Source organism: Myxocyprinus asiaticus, chromosome 5, assembly GCF_019703515.2.
Source record: "Myxocyprinus asiaticus isolate MX2 ecotype Aquarium Trade chromosome 5, UBuf_Myxa_2, whole genome shotgun sequence".
Classification (NCBI taxonomy): Eukaryota; Metazoa; Chordata; class Actinopteri; order Cypriniformes; family Catostomidae; genus Myxocyprinus; species Myxocyprinus asiaticus.
In genome coordinates this window covers 49,660,089-49,673,297 of record NC_059348.1, presented here as the reverse complement: position 1 = coordinate 49,673,297, position 13,209 = coordinate 49,660,089, and the positions used below count along the sequence as shown (strand labels likewise).

Here is a 13,209-nt window from a genome sequence, read left to right as displayed (position 1 = left end):
ATTTGTATACAGTAGATTGCATGACCTGTGTTTCATATAACTTCTTATCCATATCTAGACCATCAATGCATCAGTGTGGGGGTCTGTCAGTAATGCCGGGTCACACTGGGTGATGGACAGCAGTGTGTGGGGTGACGCTCAGAACTCTAATATTGGTTTCTGGGATGAGGCAGTAGAGGCTGCCCCACCTCCGTCTACACGCAAGAGCCACAATCTGAAAAACAAGGGTAACGCTAACCTCAGGTAAACCACTACCACATATTGCCAATATATTTTCATCACTAAAAACTCTGCAATACAACCTCAGACTTTACAACACAACAGCTTTTTGTGTCATTTCCATATTGTATTTGTAGTGTAATGTTTCTCTTTCTGCACCATTTGGTGCAGTAATAGCAGCGGTGGTAAAGCCAGTAAAAAGGTAGAAGAGGAAGAGAAGCTACTGAAACTGTTCCAGGGAGCCAATAAGAATCAGGACGGTTTTATGCAATGGTGTGAACAGACTCTACACACTCTCAACACGGCTAATAACCTTGACGGTGAGTCACTGGCATGCTTTCATGATGTAGGCTCACACACTTGTCCTTCATCCCCAACCCTCTTGCTTAATGGCATCCTCCTTTAGTGAAATGTATAGAAGATATGCAGATAATTCTTCCCACTAACCACATCCCTCCCTATTGTTTCCTTGCATTTTATTCACAGCCCTTTCTTGCATGCAGCATGAAGTGAGTTGGATGTACACTCAACGAGCACTTTATTAAGAACACTATGGTCCTAATAAAGTGCTCAACGTGGTCTTCTGATGTTGTAGCCCATCCGCCTCAAGGTTCAACATGTTGTGAATTCTGAGATGCTATTCTGCTCAATACAGTTGTACAGAGTGTTTATCTGAGTTACCGTAGCCTTTCTGTCAGCTCGAAGTAATCTGGCCATTTTCTGTTGACCTCTCTCATCAGCAAGGCCTTTCTGTCCACAGAACTGCTGTTCACTGGATGTTTTTGTTTTTGGCACCATTCTGAGAAAACTCTAGAGACTGTTTTGCGTGAAAATCCCAGGAGATCAACAGTTACAGAAAAATTCAAACCAGCCCATCTGGCACCAACAATCATGCCACTGTCGAAATCACTGAGATCACATTTTTTCCCCATTCTGATGGCTGAGGTGAACATTAACTGAAGCTCCTGACCCATATCTGCATGAGTTTATGCATTGCACTGCTGGCACATGATTGGCTGATTAGATAATCGCATGAATAAGTAGGTGTACTTTATAAAGTGCTGTGAATGTACAGTTGAAGTCAGAAGTTTACATACACCATAGCCAAATACATTTAAACTCAGTTTTTCACAATTCCTGACATTTAATCGTAGAAAACATTCCCTGTCTTATGTCAGTTAGGATCACTACTTTATTTTAATAATGTGAAATGTCAGAATAATAGTAGAGAGAATGATTTATTTCAGCTTTTATTTCTTTCATCACATTCCCAGTGGGTCAGAAGTTTACATATACTTTGTTAGTATTTGGTAGCATTTCCTTTAAATTGTTTAACTTGGGTCAAGCTTTTTGGGTAGCCTTCCACAAGCTTCTCACAATAAGTTGCTGGAATTTTGGCCCATTCCTCCAGACAGAACTGGTGTAACTGAGTCAGGTTTGTAGGCCTCGGATCGGATTGAGGTCAGGGCTTTGTGATGGCCACTCCAGTACCTTGATGTTGTCTTTAAGCCATTTTGCCACAACTTTGGAGGTATGCTTGGGTTCATTGTCCATTTGGAAGACCCATTTGCGACCGAGCTTAAACTTCCTGGCTGATGTATTGAGGTGTTGCTTCAATATATCCACATATATTTCTTCCTCAAGAAGCCATCCATTTTGTGAAGTGCACCAGTCCCTCCTGCAGCAAAGCACCCCCACAACATGATGCTGTCACCCCCATGCTTCACAGCTGGGATGGTGTTCTTCGGCTTGCAAGCCTCACGCTTTTTCCTCCAAACATAACAATGGTCATTATGGCCAAACAGTTCAATTTATGTTTCATCAGACCAGAGGACATTTCTCCAAAAAGTAAGATCTTTGTCCCCATGTGCACTTGCAAACTGTAGTCTGGCATTTTTATGGCGGTTTTGGAGCAGTGGTTTCTTCCTTGCTGATCAGCCTTTCAGGTTATGTCAATATAGGACTCGTTTTACTGTGAATATAGATACTTGTCTGTCTGTTTCCTCCAGCATCTTCAGTGTCCTTTGCTGTTGTTCTGGAATTGATTTGCACTTTTTGCACCAAATTATGATCATCTCTAGGAGACAGAATGCGTCTCCTTCCTGAGCGGTATGATGGCTGCGTGGTCCCATGGTGTTTATACTTGCATACTATTGTTTGTACGATGAACGTGGTATGTTCAGGCATTTGGAAATTGCTTCCAAGGACGAAGCAGACTTGTGGAGGTCCACAAATGTTTTTTTTTCTGACATCTTGGCTGATTTCTTTTGATTTCCCATGATGTCAAGCAAAGAGGCACAGAGTTTGAAGGTAGGCCTTAAAATACATCCACAGGTACACCTACAGTTATAAACTTCTGACCCACTGGATTTGTGATAGTCAATTAAAAGTGAAACAATCTGTCTGTAAACAATTGTTGGAAAAATTACTCGTGTCATGCACAAAGTCGATGCCCTAAATGACTTGCCAAAACTATAGTTTGGTAATATGAAATCGGTGGAGTGGTAAAAAATGAGTGTTAATGACTTCAACCTAAGTGTATGTAAACTTCTGACTTCAACTGTATATAGTATGAGATTTCTGAAAATTTTCGAACTGAAAACATCCATCGCATTACAAAAAGGACATTTATTAAAACTGAGGTTGCAAAACTGATCTGAAATTCTTTCTCACATCAATGTTGGGCCTCATGTATTCAGATAGAAGACAAAGGCAGGCCTAACACAAGTCGTAAAACCTAACTCAGCCCCCACACATTCCATGTCGTAAATTTTACTGATACAAATCACGCCAAAATCAAACAAAGGGAGTCCAAAACAGACTACAAATCCATGAAGCCTTGCTCACTAAAGGATCGAACTCTCAACTCCTATTGGATGAGGCACACAACAGAACGTCCCTCAAACATGACATCATCAGGAGATGAAATGCCTCTAAAATGCTTCCAGAATTTACTTCCAGCGACTTTGTTCACCGAATATAGACGTAGCTTTTTTGCTGCTCTCAGGTGCAACCTCGTGGCATAAGGAAGTAATGTCCGACTTGAAACTGTAGCCATACAATCTCCATCTCGCTGGACGAGTTGAGATTACTCTGTGTTCAACCAAACACTCTAACGGATCCGAAGGAGACCGCCAAGCAATTCGCATCTTCATCCGTTTGCCTACAGAAGTGAAGAGATTAAAGATTTCTCTTCCATCTTCAATCAAGTCGACATTTCTGAGTTCTCCGTCAGCCCGCCGACAATCAACAGCCGTACCGCCCGCCGACAGAGCGAGTAAACGGCCTCCCGTCACCACACGAGCCTCAAGGAACCGGGTCAAAGTTAAAGGATGGAGGAAAACACATTCTACCTGTGTCCTCATGCGATTCAAGTAAGAGGTTTACGTCTGGGCAGAGATAGAATATTATAGTGTGTTATTCTTGTGTTTCAAGGTTTTTGCTTGTACAGTTTACGGACCGCCATGTTCGCTCATTATTAATACTCAGGGTATTAATTATCACAAGTTTGTTTTGCTGTATTGTGGTCCAACCAAATTGGATTGTTGTGCAATTTCGCCATCGCGGGTGAGACAGCAACTGAGTTCATCCATTAAAGAGTCAAATAATGCGGGACTGTTTACGAGCCGTCCACCGCGTCTCTGAGCGATGAACTAAACAGCTGCTTTCTCTCCCACGATCATGAAATCAGCTTTAGGGCTGTCACTTCTCTCTCTCTCTCTCTCTCTCTCGTACTAATTACACACACACGCACACACGCGACCCCTTACAAACATTCTGGCACACATTTTGGCTCGTAGATAGCTTAAATGCTAAAGCCCAGCTTTGTCCCTAAGCTATCGTACAAGCGGATATACGCGGTAACTGGTAGACGCCATCTCCGCCCCCATTCGCGGTCATATTCCCTGGCCGGAAGTCTCGCGTGACATACTCTCCACGGGAGTCGCGTCCGATATTTTGTGCACGTCCCTCCTTACACACACACTGTCACACACACACCTTATGTGTTATACAATTATTTTATTTCCATATCTAATCATATCACTGTTTAGTTTGTAGTTGTAAGTCAGAAGTTTATTGACTGCATTGTATTAATTATAAATTGATATTACTGCATAAATAAACTTTGTTTATATTACAAAGAGAAGTGTTTTGGTTTGTTTTGCATACGCCTGTGTCATTCTGACGGGATGTCAGTGCTCGGATTCAAACCTTCATTCATTGTTTTTTTCCCGAAAATCGATATTCCTCGGATGCCGATTTTCCTAAGAAAACAATCTAATATTGAGACTGTTTTACTATTTGTTTATTAGTCCCTAATTCCAGGGTGGTGCCCCGTCAATGTTAATCCTTATTAATATTCTATTGATTTTTGATAATTGATAATTATCTTTGATTGAATTTGAATGATCAATAAGCTAGTGTTAATTTTAATTAATGTTTCATCGATGTTAACAATTAACGATTATCTTTGATAACTGTTGATTTAAAGGATTTTAAAAAGCTAACATTGATTCTCATCAATGTTCTATTGATTTTAATAATTAGTAATTATCTTTGATAATTATTAATTATTGCTAATAACCAAACTTGCTCCTAAACGTGGCACACTACATTTACTGGAGCCCCATATGAGGTTTTAATGAGTTAGATCCAATTAATAAATTTAAATATTAATTAATAACTACAGAAATAATTATTAATTATTTCTGATAGTAACACTGATCTAAACAACCAGTAAAGCCCTACATCAAGGTGAAATGATTTTTTTTATTTTTTTATTGATTTGACCCTTTTTGAAAGTTTTAAGAAGTCGCAACTTCTGAATTTATGCCAGTGTGGCTTTCTAAAAGTGATCACTCTTCCCTTCTTTTTACAGTCCCCACCTTTGCGTTGTTCCTGAAGGAAGTGGACTCGCCATACGAGGTGCACGACTATGTGCGAGCTTACCTGGGGGACACGCCACAGGCCAAAGACTTCGCCAAGCAGTTCCTGGAGCGCCGTGCCAAACAGAACGCTAACCAGCAAAAACCTCAGCAAGTCCAGCAGCAAAAACAGCAGGTGTGTGTTTGTGTGACTGGTTGTGTTTATGCCTGCATGTGCTTGTGAGGCAGTCTTGCTAAACTCCCCACATTTGTCTGTCAGGACTCCATGTGGGGAATGAGCCAAGTGTCACAGTCAGTCCTTCAACAACAACAACAGCAGCAGCAGCAGCGGTTTGAGACAGTCACCTCCGGCAAGAAGAAGAAGAAACAGAAGATGGTACGAGCCGACCCAAGCCTTCTAGGTGAGAGCTGAAGTCATATGCGCAACCAGGCCGCTGTGTCATTTTAAAACTTAGGATGTGAACTACAAAGAAATGCGTCTCCTTGCTGAGCGGTATGATGGCTGCGTGGTCCCATGGTTTTTATACTTGCATACTATTGTTTGTATGATGAACGTGGTATGTTCAGGCATTTGGAAATTGCTCCCAAGGATGATCCAGACTTGTGGAGGTCCACAAATTTTTTTTTCTGAGGTCTTGGCTGATTTCTTTTGATTTCCCATGATGTCAAGCAAAGAGGCACTGAGTTTGAAGGTAGGCCTTAAAATACATCCACAGGTACACCTTCAATTGACACCAGTTAGCCAGTTAGCCTATCAGAAGCGAATTGGCTAATTGTCTAAAGGCTTGACATCATTTTCTGCAATTTTCCAAGCTGCTTAAAGGCACAGTTAACTTGGTGTATGTAAAGTTCTGACCCACTAGAATTGTGATATAGTCAATTAAAAGTGAAAAAATCTGTCTGTAAACAATTGTTGGAAAAATTACTCATGTCATGCACAAAATAGATGTCCTAAACGACTTGCCAAACTGTAGTTTGTTAATATTAAATATGTGGAGTGGTTAAAAAATTAGTTTTAATGACTTCAATCTAAGTTTATGTAAACTTCTGACTTCCAGTGTGTGTGTGTGTGTATATATATTAGTTGTGCTCAAAAGTTTGCATACCCTTGGAGAATTGGTAATATATGTACCATTTTTAAAGAAAACATGAGTGAGCAGGCAAAACACATTTCTTTTATTTCTTATGGGATTCATATTCAACTGTAGATTATAACAGAATGGCATAATCATAAAACAAAACATGGCATCAAAGAAAAAAAATGAAATGACCCCTGTTCAAAAATCCGCATACCCTTAGATCTTAGTGCTGTGTTTTGCCCCCTTTAGCATCAATGACAGCGTACAGTCTTTTGTAATAGTTGTCTATGAGGCCCCAAATTCTTGCAGGTGGTGTAGCTGCCCATTCGTCTTGGCAAAATGCCTCCAGGTCATGCAAAGTCTTTGGTCGTCTTGCATGAACCACACGTTTGAGATCTCACCAGAGTGGCTCGATGATATTAAGGTCAGGAGACTGTGATGGCCACTCCAGAACCTTCACCTTTTTCTGCTGTAACCACTGGAGGGTCAACTTGGCCTTGTGCTTAGGGTCATTGTCATGCTGGAAAGTCCAAGAGCGTCCCATACGCAGCTTTCGGGCAGAAGAATGCAAATGTCTGCCAGTATTTTCTGATAACATGCTGCATTCATCTTGCCATCAATTTTCACAAGATTCCCTGTGCCTTTAGAGCTCACACCCCCCAAAACATCAGTGAGCCACCACCATGCTTCACAGTGGGGATGGTATTCTTTTCACTATAGGCCTTGTTGACCCCTCTCCAAACATAGTGCTTATGGTTGTGACCATAAAGCTCTATTTTGGTCTCGTCACTCCAAATTACAGTGTGCCAGAAGCTGTGAGGCGTGTCAAGGTGTTGTCGGGCATATTGTAACCGGGCTTTTTTGTGGCATTGGTGCAGTAAAGGCTTCTTTCTGGCAACTCGACCATGCAGCTCATTTTTGTTCGAGTATCATCGTATTGTGCTCCTTGAAACAACAACACCATCTTTTTCCAGAGCAGCCTGAATTTCTCCTGAGGTTACCTGTGGGGTTTTCTTTGTATCCTGAACAATTCTTCTGGCAGTTGTGGCAGAAATCTTTCTTGGTCTACCTGACCGTGGCTTGGTATCAAGAGATCCCCAAATTTTTTGAACAGTACTGACTGGCATTTTCAAGGCTTTGGATATCTTTTTATATCCTTTTCCATCTTTATAAAGTTCCATTACCTTGTTACACAGGTCTTTTGACAGTTCTTTTCTGCTCCCCATGGCTCAGTATCTAGCCTGCTCAGTGCATCCACGTGAGAGCTAACAAACTCATTGACTATTTATACACAGGCACTAATTGCAATTTAAAAAGCCACAGGTGTGGGAAATTAGCCTTTAATTGCCATTTAAACCTTTGTGTGTCACCTTGTGTGTCTGTAACAAGGCCAAATATTCAAGGGTATGTAAACTTTTGATCAGGGCCATTTGGGTGATTTCTGTTATCATTATGATTTAAAATGGAGCCAAACAACTATGTGATGATAAATGGCTTCATATGATCACTATCCTTAAATAAAAGACCATGATCAGTCATATTTTCAAAGTCAATGCCAAAATTTCACAATTTCTGCCAGTGTATGCAAACTTTTGAGCACAACTGTGTGTGTGTGTGTGTGTGTGTGTGTGTGTGTGTGTATATATATATATATATATATATATATATATGTGTGTGTATATATATAGATATGTGTGTGTGTATGTATATATATATATATATATATATATAAAGATATAGATTGAGAGAGAGATATATAGATAGATGTAGTTGCAAGTGAAATTATTCAACCCCCCTGACCAGCAATATGTTCTGGTGATGTGAAATAAAACACATCAACTAAAATCTCAGTAAAAGGTTTAATACACATTTGAGTTATTTTGAGAAGAGTTCAGTTTACCCAACTTTTAAGATAAAAAATAACTGTTTCTCTCCACAAATGTCATGTCAAAAATATTCAACCCCCAAAGTCAATCATTTGTGGAGCATCCTTTACCCTTAATAACATCAAATAAAGAAGAGTCACATGATGCCATGTGAGGTTCAGACGTGTGAATGGCAAGCTCTGCACACTTTGCTAGTTTTGATACTTTTAATGATATAAACCGGTGAGATTTGGTACACTCTGATCCATAACTGTTCTAGGAAGACAGCATGTCAAAGAATTCAAAATTCTTGGGCTCTGGAGACATTAAAAGACATTTACATGCTCAAGCTGACGCCCCACCGGAGGCCTCGGACGGAGTCAATTTGGCCGGAGAGGTGAAAGACATTCGGCGAGAATTGCTGAACCCATCAGCAATGCTGACGAAGGTTGTTGTTGACTTGGAGTATCTTGCTGCAATACGTTGATCGATCACTGCCTTGGAGACTAAATTTACTGAGATGGTTACAAAAGTAGGGAATGTCGAGAAACGGATCGATTATCTGGAGTCATCGGAGAGGGAATTAGCTGCTAATCCGCAAGCGACCAAAATGGATTTGGAGCGTGTCTGGAAAAGTTGGAGGATATGGAAAACCGTAGTCAGTGGAACAATGTCCGAATTGTTGGAATTCCTGAGGGAGCAGAGGGTCAGAATATGGTGGAATTCCTAGACGGGCTCTTTCCGAATCTGCTTGACATAACAGCCATAAGCTGGAAATCGGCCAAATTTCTGAGATCGTCAGAAAAAGATCTCATGTTACGTTAGGCGAGGAGTAAAGGAAGGCTTTCTTGGAAGAACCACAGCATTTTCTTGATCCCAGACTTTGCAAATTCGACAAGAGTAACGTGATCGATTCAAGTAATGCAAGAATCTTTTACATCAATGGAAGGACGCTTTTGCACTGATGTTCCCGGCCAAATTGAGAATAGATGCTAAGGATTGCCGTAAAGTATTTACATGTCCCCAACAGGCATTGTCTTTCATAAGTCTATGGACTAAGTCATTTTGTGATAATCATGTTTCAGCCAAGTGAGCCTGATATTCACTTGACCGTCAGAGGAAACGGAGCGCCTTTTTTGTTTCTTTTTGTGCTGGTTCCGCCTAGTGGCTGGAGTTTTTGTGTAGCAGCTCTCCTTCGGGACAGTTTTGTTGATGAATCTGCACATTATTTGTGCTTATGCCTCCTATTGGTTGGAGTTTGTTTTGTGGAGTATTTCTTGTAGGACATTGGAGTGATTGGGGCATTTGTTGCACTCATGTAACTGTTGAACGGGCCGACTCACTGAACATTCGTTTGACTGTCCGAGAAAACTGAACTGCATTTTTATTTTATTTTTTTTTTAATTTTTTTGTGTGGAGGAACACACCTTCGGGACAGTTGAATCTACACATTCTTTGTGTTTGTCACGCCTATTGGCTGGAGTTTGTTTTATAGATTAGCTTCTGTTGTGTATTCTGTCTTATAAAATTTGTATAGAAACACTAGACTTGAGTAATCCGACGGCAAAGTTGTCGCGGGGGCTCCTGTAGGTGTACATGGACTGTTTGAGTTTAGAGGGATGGACGCCAGTTGGCGCTGTCGTGCACAGGGTTAATGCACACGTTTTTCTTTTTTCTGTTTGTTTGGTTTGGGGGAAAGTTTGAGGTTTGATTGTTGCACTAATGTTGGAATGTGGTCTTAATTTTATTATTGACAATCTTTTTTCTAATATGTCAAAATGTCAAATGTTAATATGAGTGGATTGTCTCTCTCCACGTGGAATGTGAATGAGTTGGGGCACCCCATAAAAAGGAAGGTTATTTCTCTTCTTAAGCTTAAGAAATATGATAGTGTTTCTTCAAGAAACACACCTTTCCCCACAGGAAGCTGAAAAATTTGGGAAGATATGGGGTGCACATGTTTTCCTTGGTGTTGGCTTGAGTAAGAGCAGAGGACTCATTACATTGGTAAGTAAACATCTACAATTCAAATGTCTCAATCAGATTAAAGATAAATTAGGAAGAGTCATTGTTGTTTTAGCAGAAATTCAGGGGCAAAGTTGAATTTTTTTAGATCTTATGCTACAGAACTGGCTCCACTTTTGTTAGAAGTTTATACAGAATCATTAAAGAATGGAAAGCTTCTGCCAACCTTGACACAAGCCTGGATCAGTCTGATTCTTAAAAAGGACCAAGATCCAAGTGAGTGTAAGAGTTACCATTCAATTTCCCTGATCCAGCTAGACGTAAAAATATTGTCAAAAATGTTGGCTAACCTATTAAGTAAAGTTATGACACCTCTCATATATATATATAGATCAGGTGGGGTTTATTCGAGGCCGCAGCTCTTCTGATAACATTAGGTATTTCATCAGTATCATGTGGTCAGTGGCGAATTATCAGACTCCGGTCGCTGCCATTTCACTTGATGTCGAAAAGGCATTTGATATGGTAGAATGGGATTATCTTTTTAAGGTTTTGCAAATATGGGTTCGGGAATACTTCTATTGGATGGATTAGGTTACTTTATAGACACCCGGTAGCGGAGGTACAAACAAATGGATTAATTTCAGATTATTTTACTCTGGATAGGGGCACCCGTCAGGGTTGCCCTCTTTCCAACTTATTGTCTTGCCCTGGAACCATTAGCAGCCGCGATAAGAAAGGAAGATGATTTTCTAGAAGTGGTGGCGGGAGATATGGCGCATAAGCTTTTGCTTTACGCAGATTATATTTTATTATTCGTCTCCGACCCCACTAGATCTATGCCTTGCCTCCACAGAATTATTAATTCCTTTTCTAAGTTCTCAGGATACAGAGTGAATTGGTCTAAATCTGAAGCTTTGGCTTTGACAGTGTACTGCCCAGTAATGGCTTTTCAGCAGGGCGCCTTCCAGTGGCCCAAACAGGGCATTAAGTATTTTGGCATCTTATTCCTAGCTAATTTGTGTGATTTAGTTAGTTAATTTTGACACCTTAATAAAAGGTTTTCCAGCGATGTGGGCAGGTGGGCTTCATTACATTTATCTATGATTGGGAAGTTTAATGTTATCAAAATTCAACTACCTGCTTCAGTCTCTCCCTGTAGATGCCTCCCTCTCTTATTTAAGCAATTTGATAGTATAGCGAAGTCCTTCATTTGGAATGGTAGGCATCTCAGATTACATTTCAATAAGTTACATAGGCCGATTGACAAAGATGGGCTAGGCCTATCCAAGATTTTGTTTTATTATTATGCATTCGATCTCAGACATTTGGCTCATTGGTCGCTTCCACCTGAGAGAGCCCCTCCCTGGTTTTAGATTGAACAGGAAGTTCTTGCACCTATTTTGCCACTGCAAAGCCTTTCTATTAAACTAACCGGAGAAGTTAAGTCACACCCCTTTATCTCGCATTTGCACGTGGTATGGACAAAAGTGTCCTGAGTGTTTAATTCAGACATTTATTTAAATGTTGCCTCGAGCATATGGCTGAACCTCAAATAATGTATTACTAAATCCCCTTTCTGCTGGTCAGAGTGGATTGTGAGGGAGGTTAATACACTCTGTGACCTGTATGAGAGTGGAGTGTTGAGATCTTTTGAAAATATGGTTCAGCATTTTAGGATTCCCAGATCTCAGTTCTTTAGGTATTTCAGCTGCGCCACCTGCTCTGTACTATTTTTGAGGGTAGCATACACCCCCCTAAAGCAGGCAAATACTCTGGAAATGGTGATTACCACCTTTGGAAAAGGTCATGAGGCATCAGTGTATTACTCCCTGTTAATTCAGAGTCTGGGGGATGGAGCTTCAACTTCTCTCAAGAGATTATGGAGAAAGATTTTAAAATAGGTATTGGAGGAGGGAGTGTGGGCTAGGATTCTAAAAAAAACATCAAGTCTACATCTAGAGATGCAAGGGTGCATCTGATGCAATTTAAGTATTTGCATCGAGTCTATTGGACCCCCTCTAGATTGTATAGGCTTGGTCTTAAAGACACACCTACCTGCTGGCGATGCCAATCAGAAGACGGGGACACACCCATGTGTTAATATCCAAGAATTTTGGTTGAGGGTTCAGAGCTTTATGTGTGACGTAGCAGCACACTTTATTTATTTATTTATTTATTTATTTATTTATTTTTTTGCCCCAGGCTGTGTATTTTGGGTGATGGGGCAGTCCTGAATATGGGTGATGGATATATAGAGAGCTGAGTCATGACCGGTGTGATGATTGGCAGGCAGGTAATCCTCAGGGGATGGAGGTCGATTGTCCGATTTGGTTTGTCCGTGGGGATGGTGTTGTTCTTGTTCACCTTGCCTTTCTTACTCTAGATGTACTGCTGACCCATGGGTCTAAAACTCATTTTCAGTTTAGTGTCATACGTCCATAAAACCTTCTTCCAGGACTCCACAGGTCTTTCCAAATTCCTTCTTGAATATTCAAGTCAACATTTCCTTTGGTGAAGTTTTGCTTTCTTCCACACCCAAGAAGATTGCTGTTGTACCATATTTTAAAAATGTATGAATGGTGCTGCCAACTTTGTCTATTGGAAATTGAAGTGCCATGGAAATGTTCTTTTAGCCATGACCTTTCTTGTGTAATGAAATAATCTCCTCTATTAGCTTTTGTGACAGCTTATTTTTAAATGCTTTTTTTTGCATAGAAATATATTTTTGCTTATGACACTAAACTTAAAATGTAAAACTTAAGTGCCATTGTAGAGTCATTATAGAGAAAATAAAGCCTATTTATTTTTAGAATCATTAAGATTATTTGCATTGTGACATTATTTTCATGGCAATAAAGCATCCGCTTTCACTGTATTCTTATAAACGATGCAAAAAAAAAAAAAAAAAACACATTCTCATTACTGTTATATGAACGAAAAATTTATATATTTAATTTAAACATTGATACATCATGGTATTATTTGTTGAGCTTCATGAAATTATGCTGATTTCAATGAAATTGAAATGTTAGTGTTTAAACCTCTTAATTTTCTTAATGCAGCATTATTTAACACTTCATTTTTATTTATTGAAAAAAAAAAAAGAAAGAAATCTTTACTTTGATTCTGGGATGAAATATGACCTGTACATGTTTTTAATGAGATTCACCTTCTAATGGGTGTTCTTTTTCT

General features: G+C 39.9%; 1 protein-coding gene across 12 annotated transcripts in view; it reads left to right on the top strand.

Moving 5' to 3' along the window:
* The window catches only part of LOC127440620 (GRB10-interacting GYF protein 2-like), a 47,746-nt gene that overhangs the window by 34,065 nt on the left and 472 nt on the right, over nt 1-13,209 (top strand). For 6 of the 12 annotated variants that reach the window (XM_051697316.1, XM_051697317.1, XM_051697313.1 and 3 more), the window contains 5 exons: nt 59-243; nt 391-539; nt 5,099-5,280; nt 5,365-5,506; nt 9,941-10,056. In XM_051697316.1, the coding sequence (XP_051553276.1) occupies nt 59-243; nt 391-539; nt 5,099-5,280; nt 5,365-5,506; nt 9,941-10,056 (774 nt within the window). Of the gene's footprint in view, nt 1-58; nt 244-390; nt 540-5,098; nt 5,281-5,364; nt 5,507-9,940; nt 10,057-12,219 lie in introns of those variants that run through there. The other 6 variants (XM_051697320.1, XM_051697319.1, XM_051697324.1 and 3 more) reach the window with 3 other exon arrangements.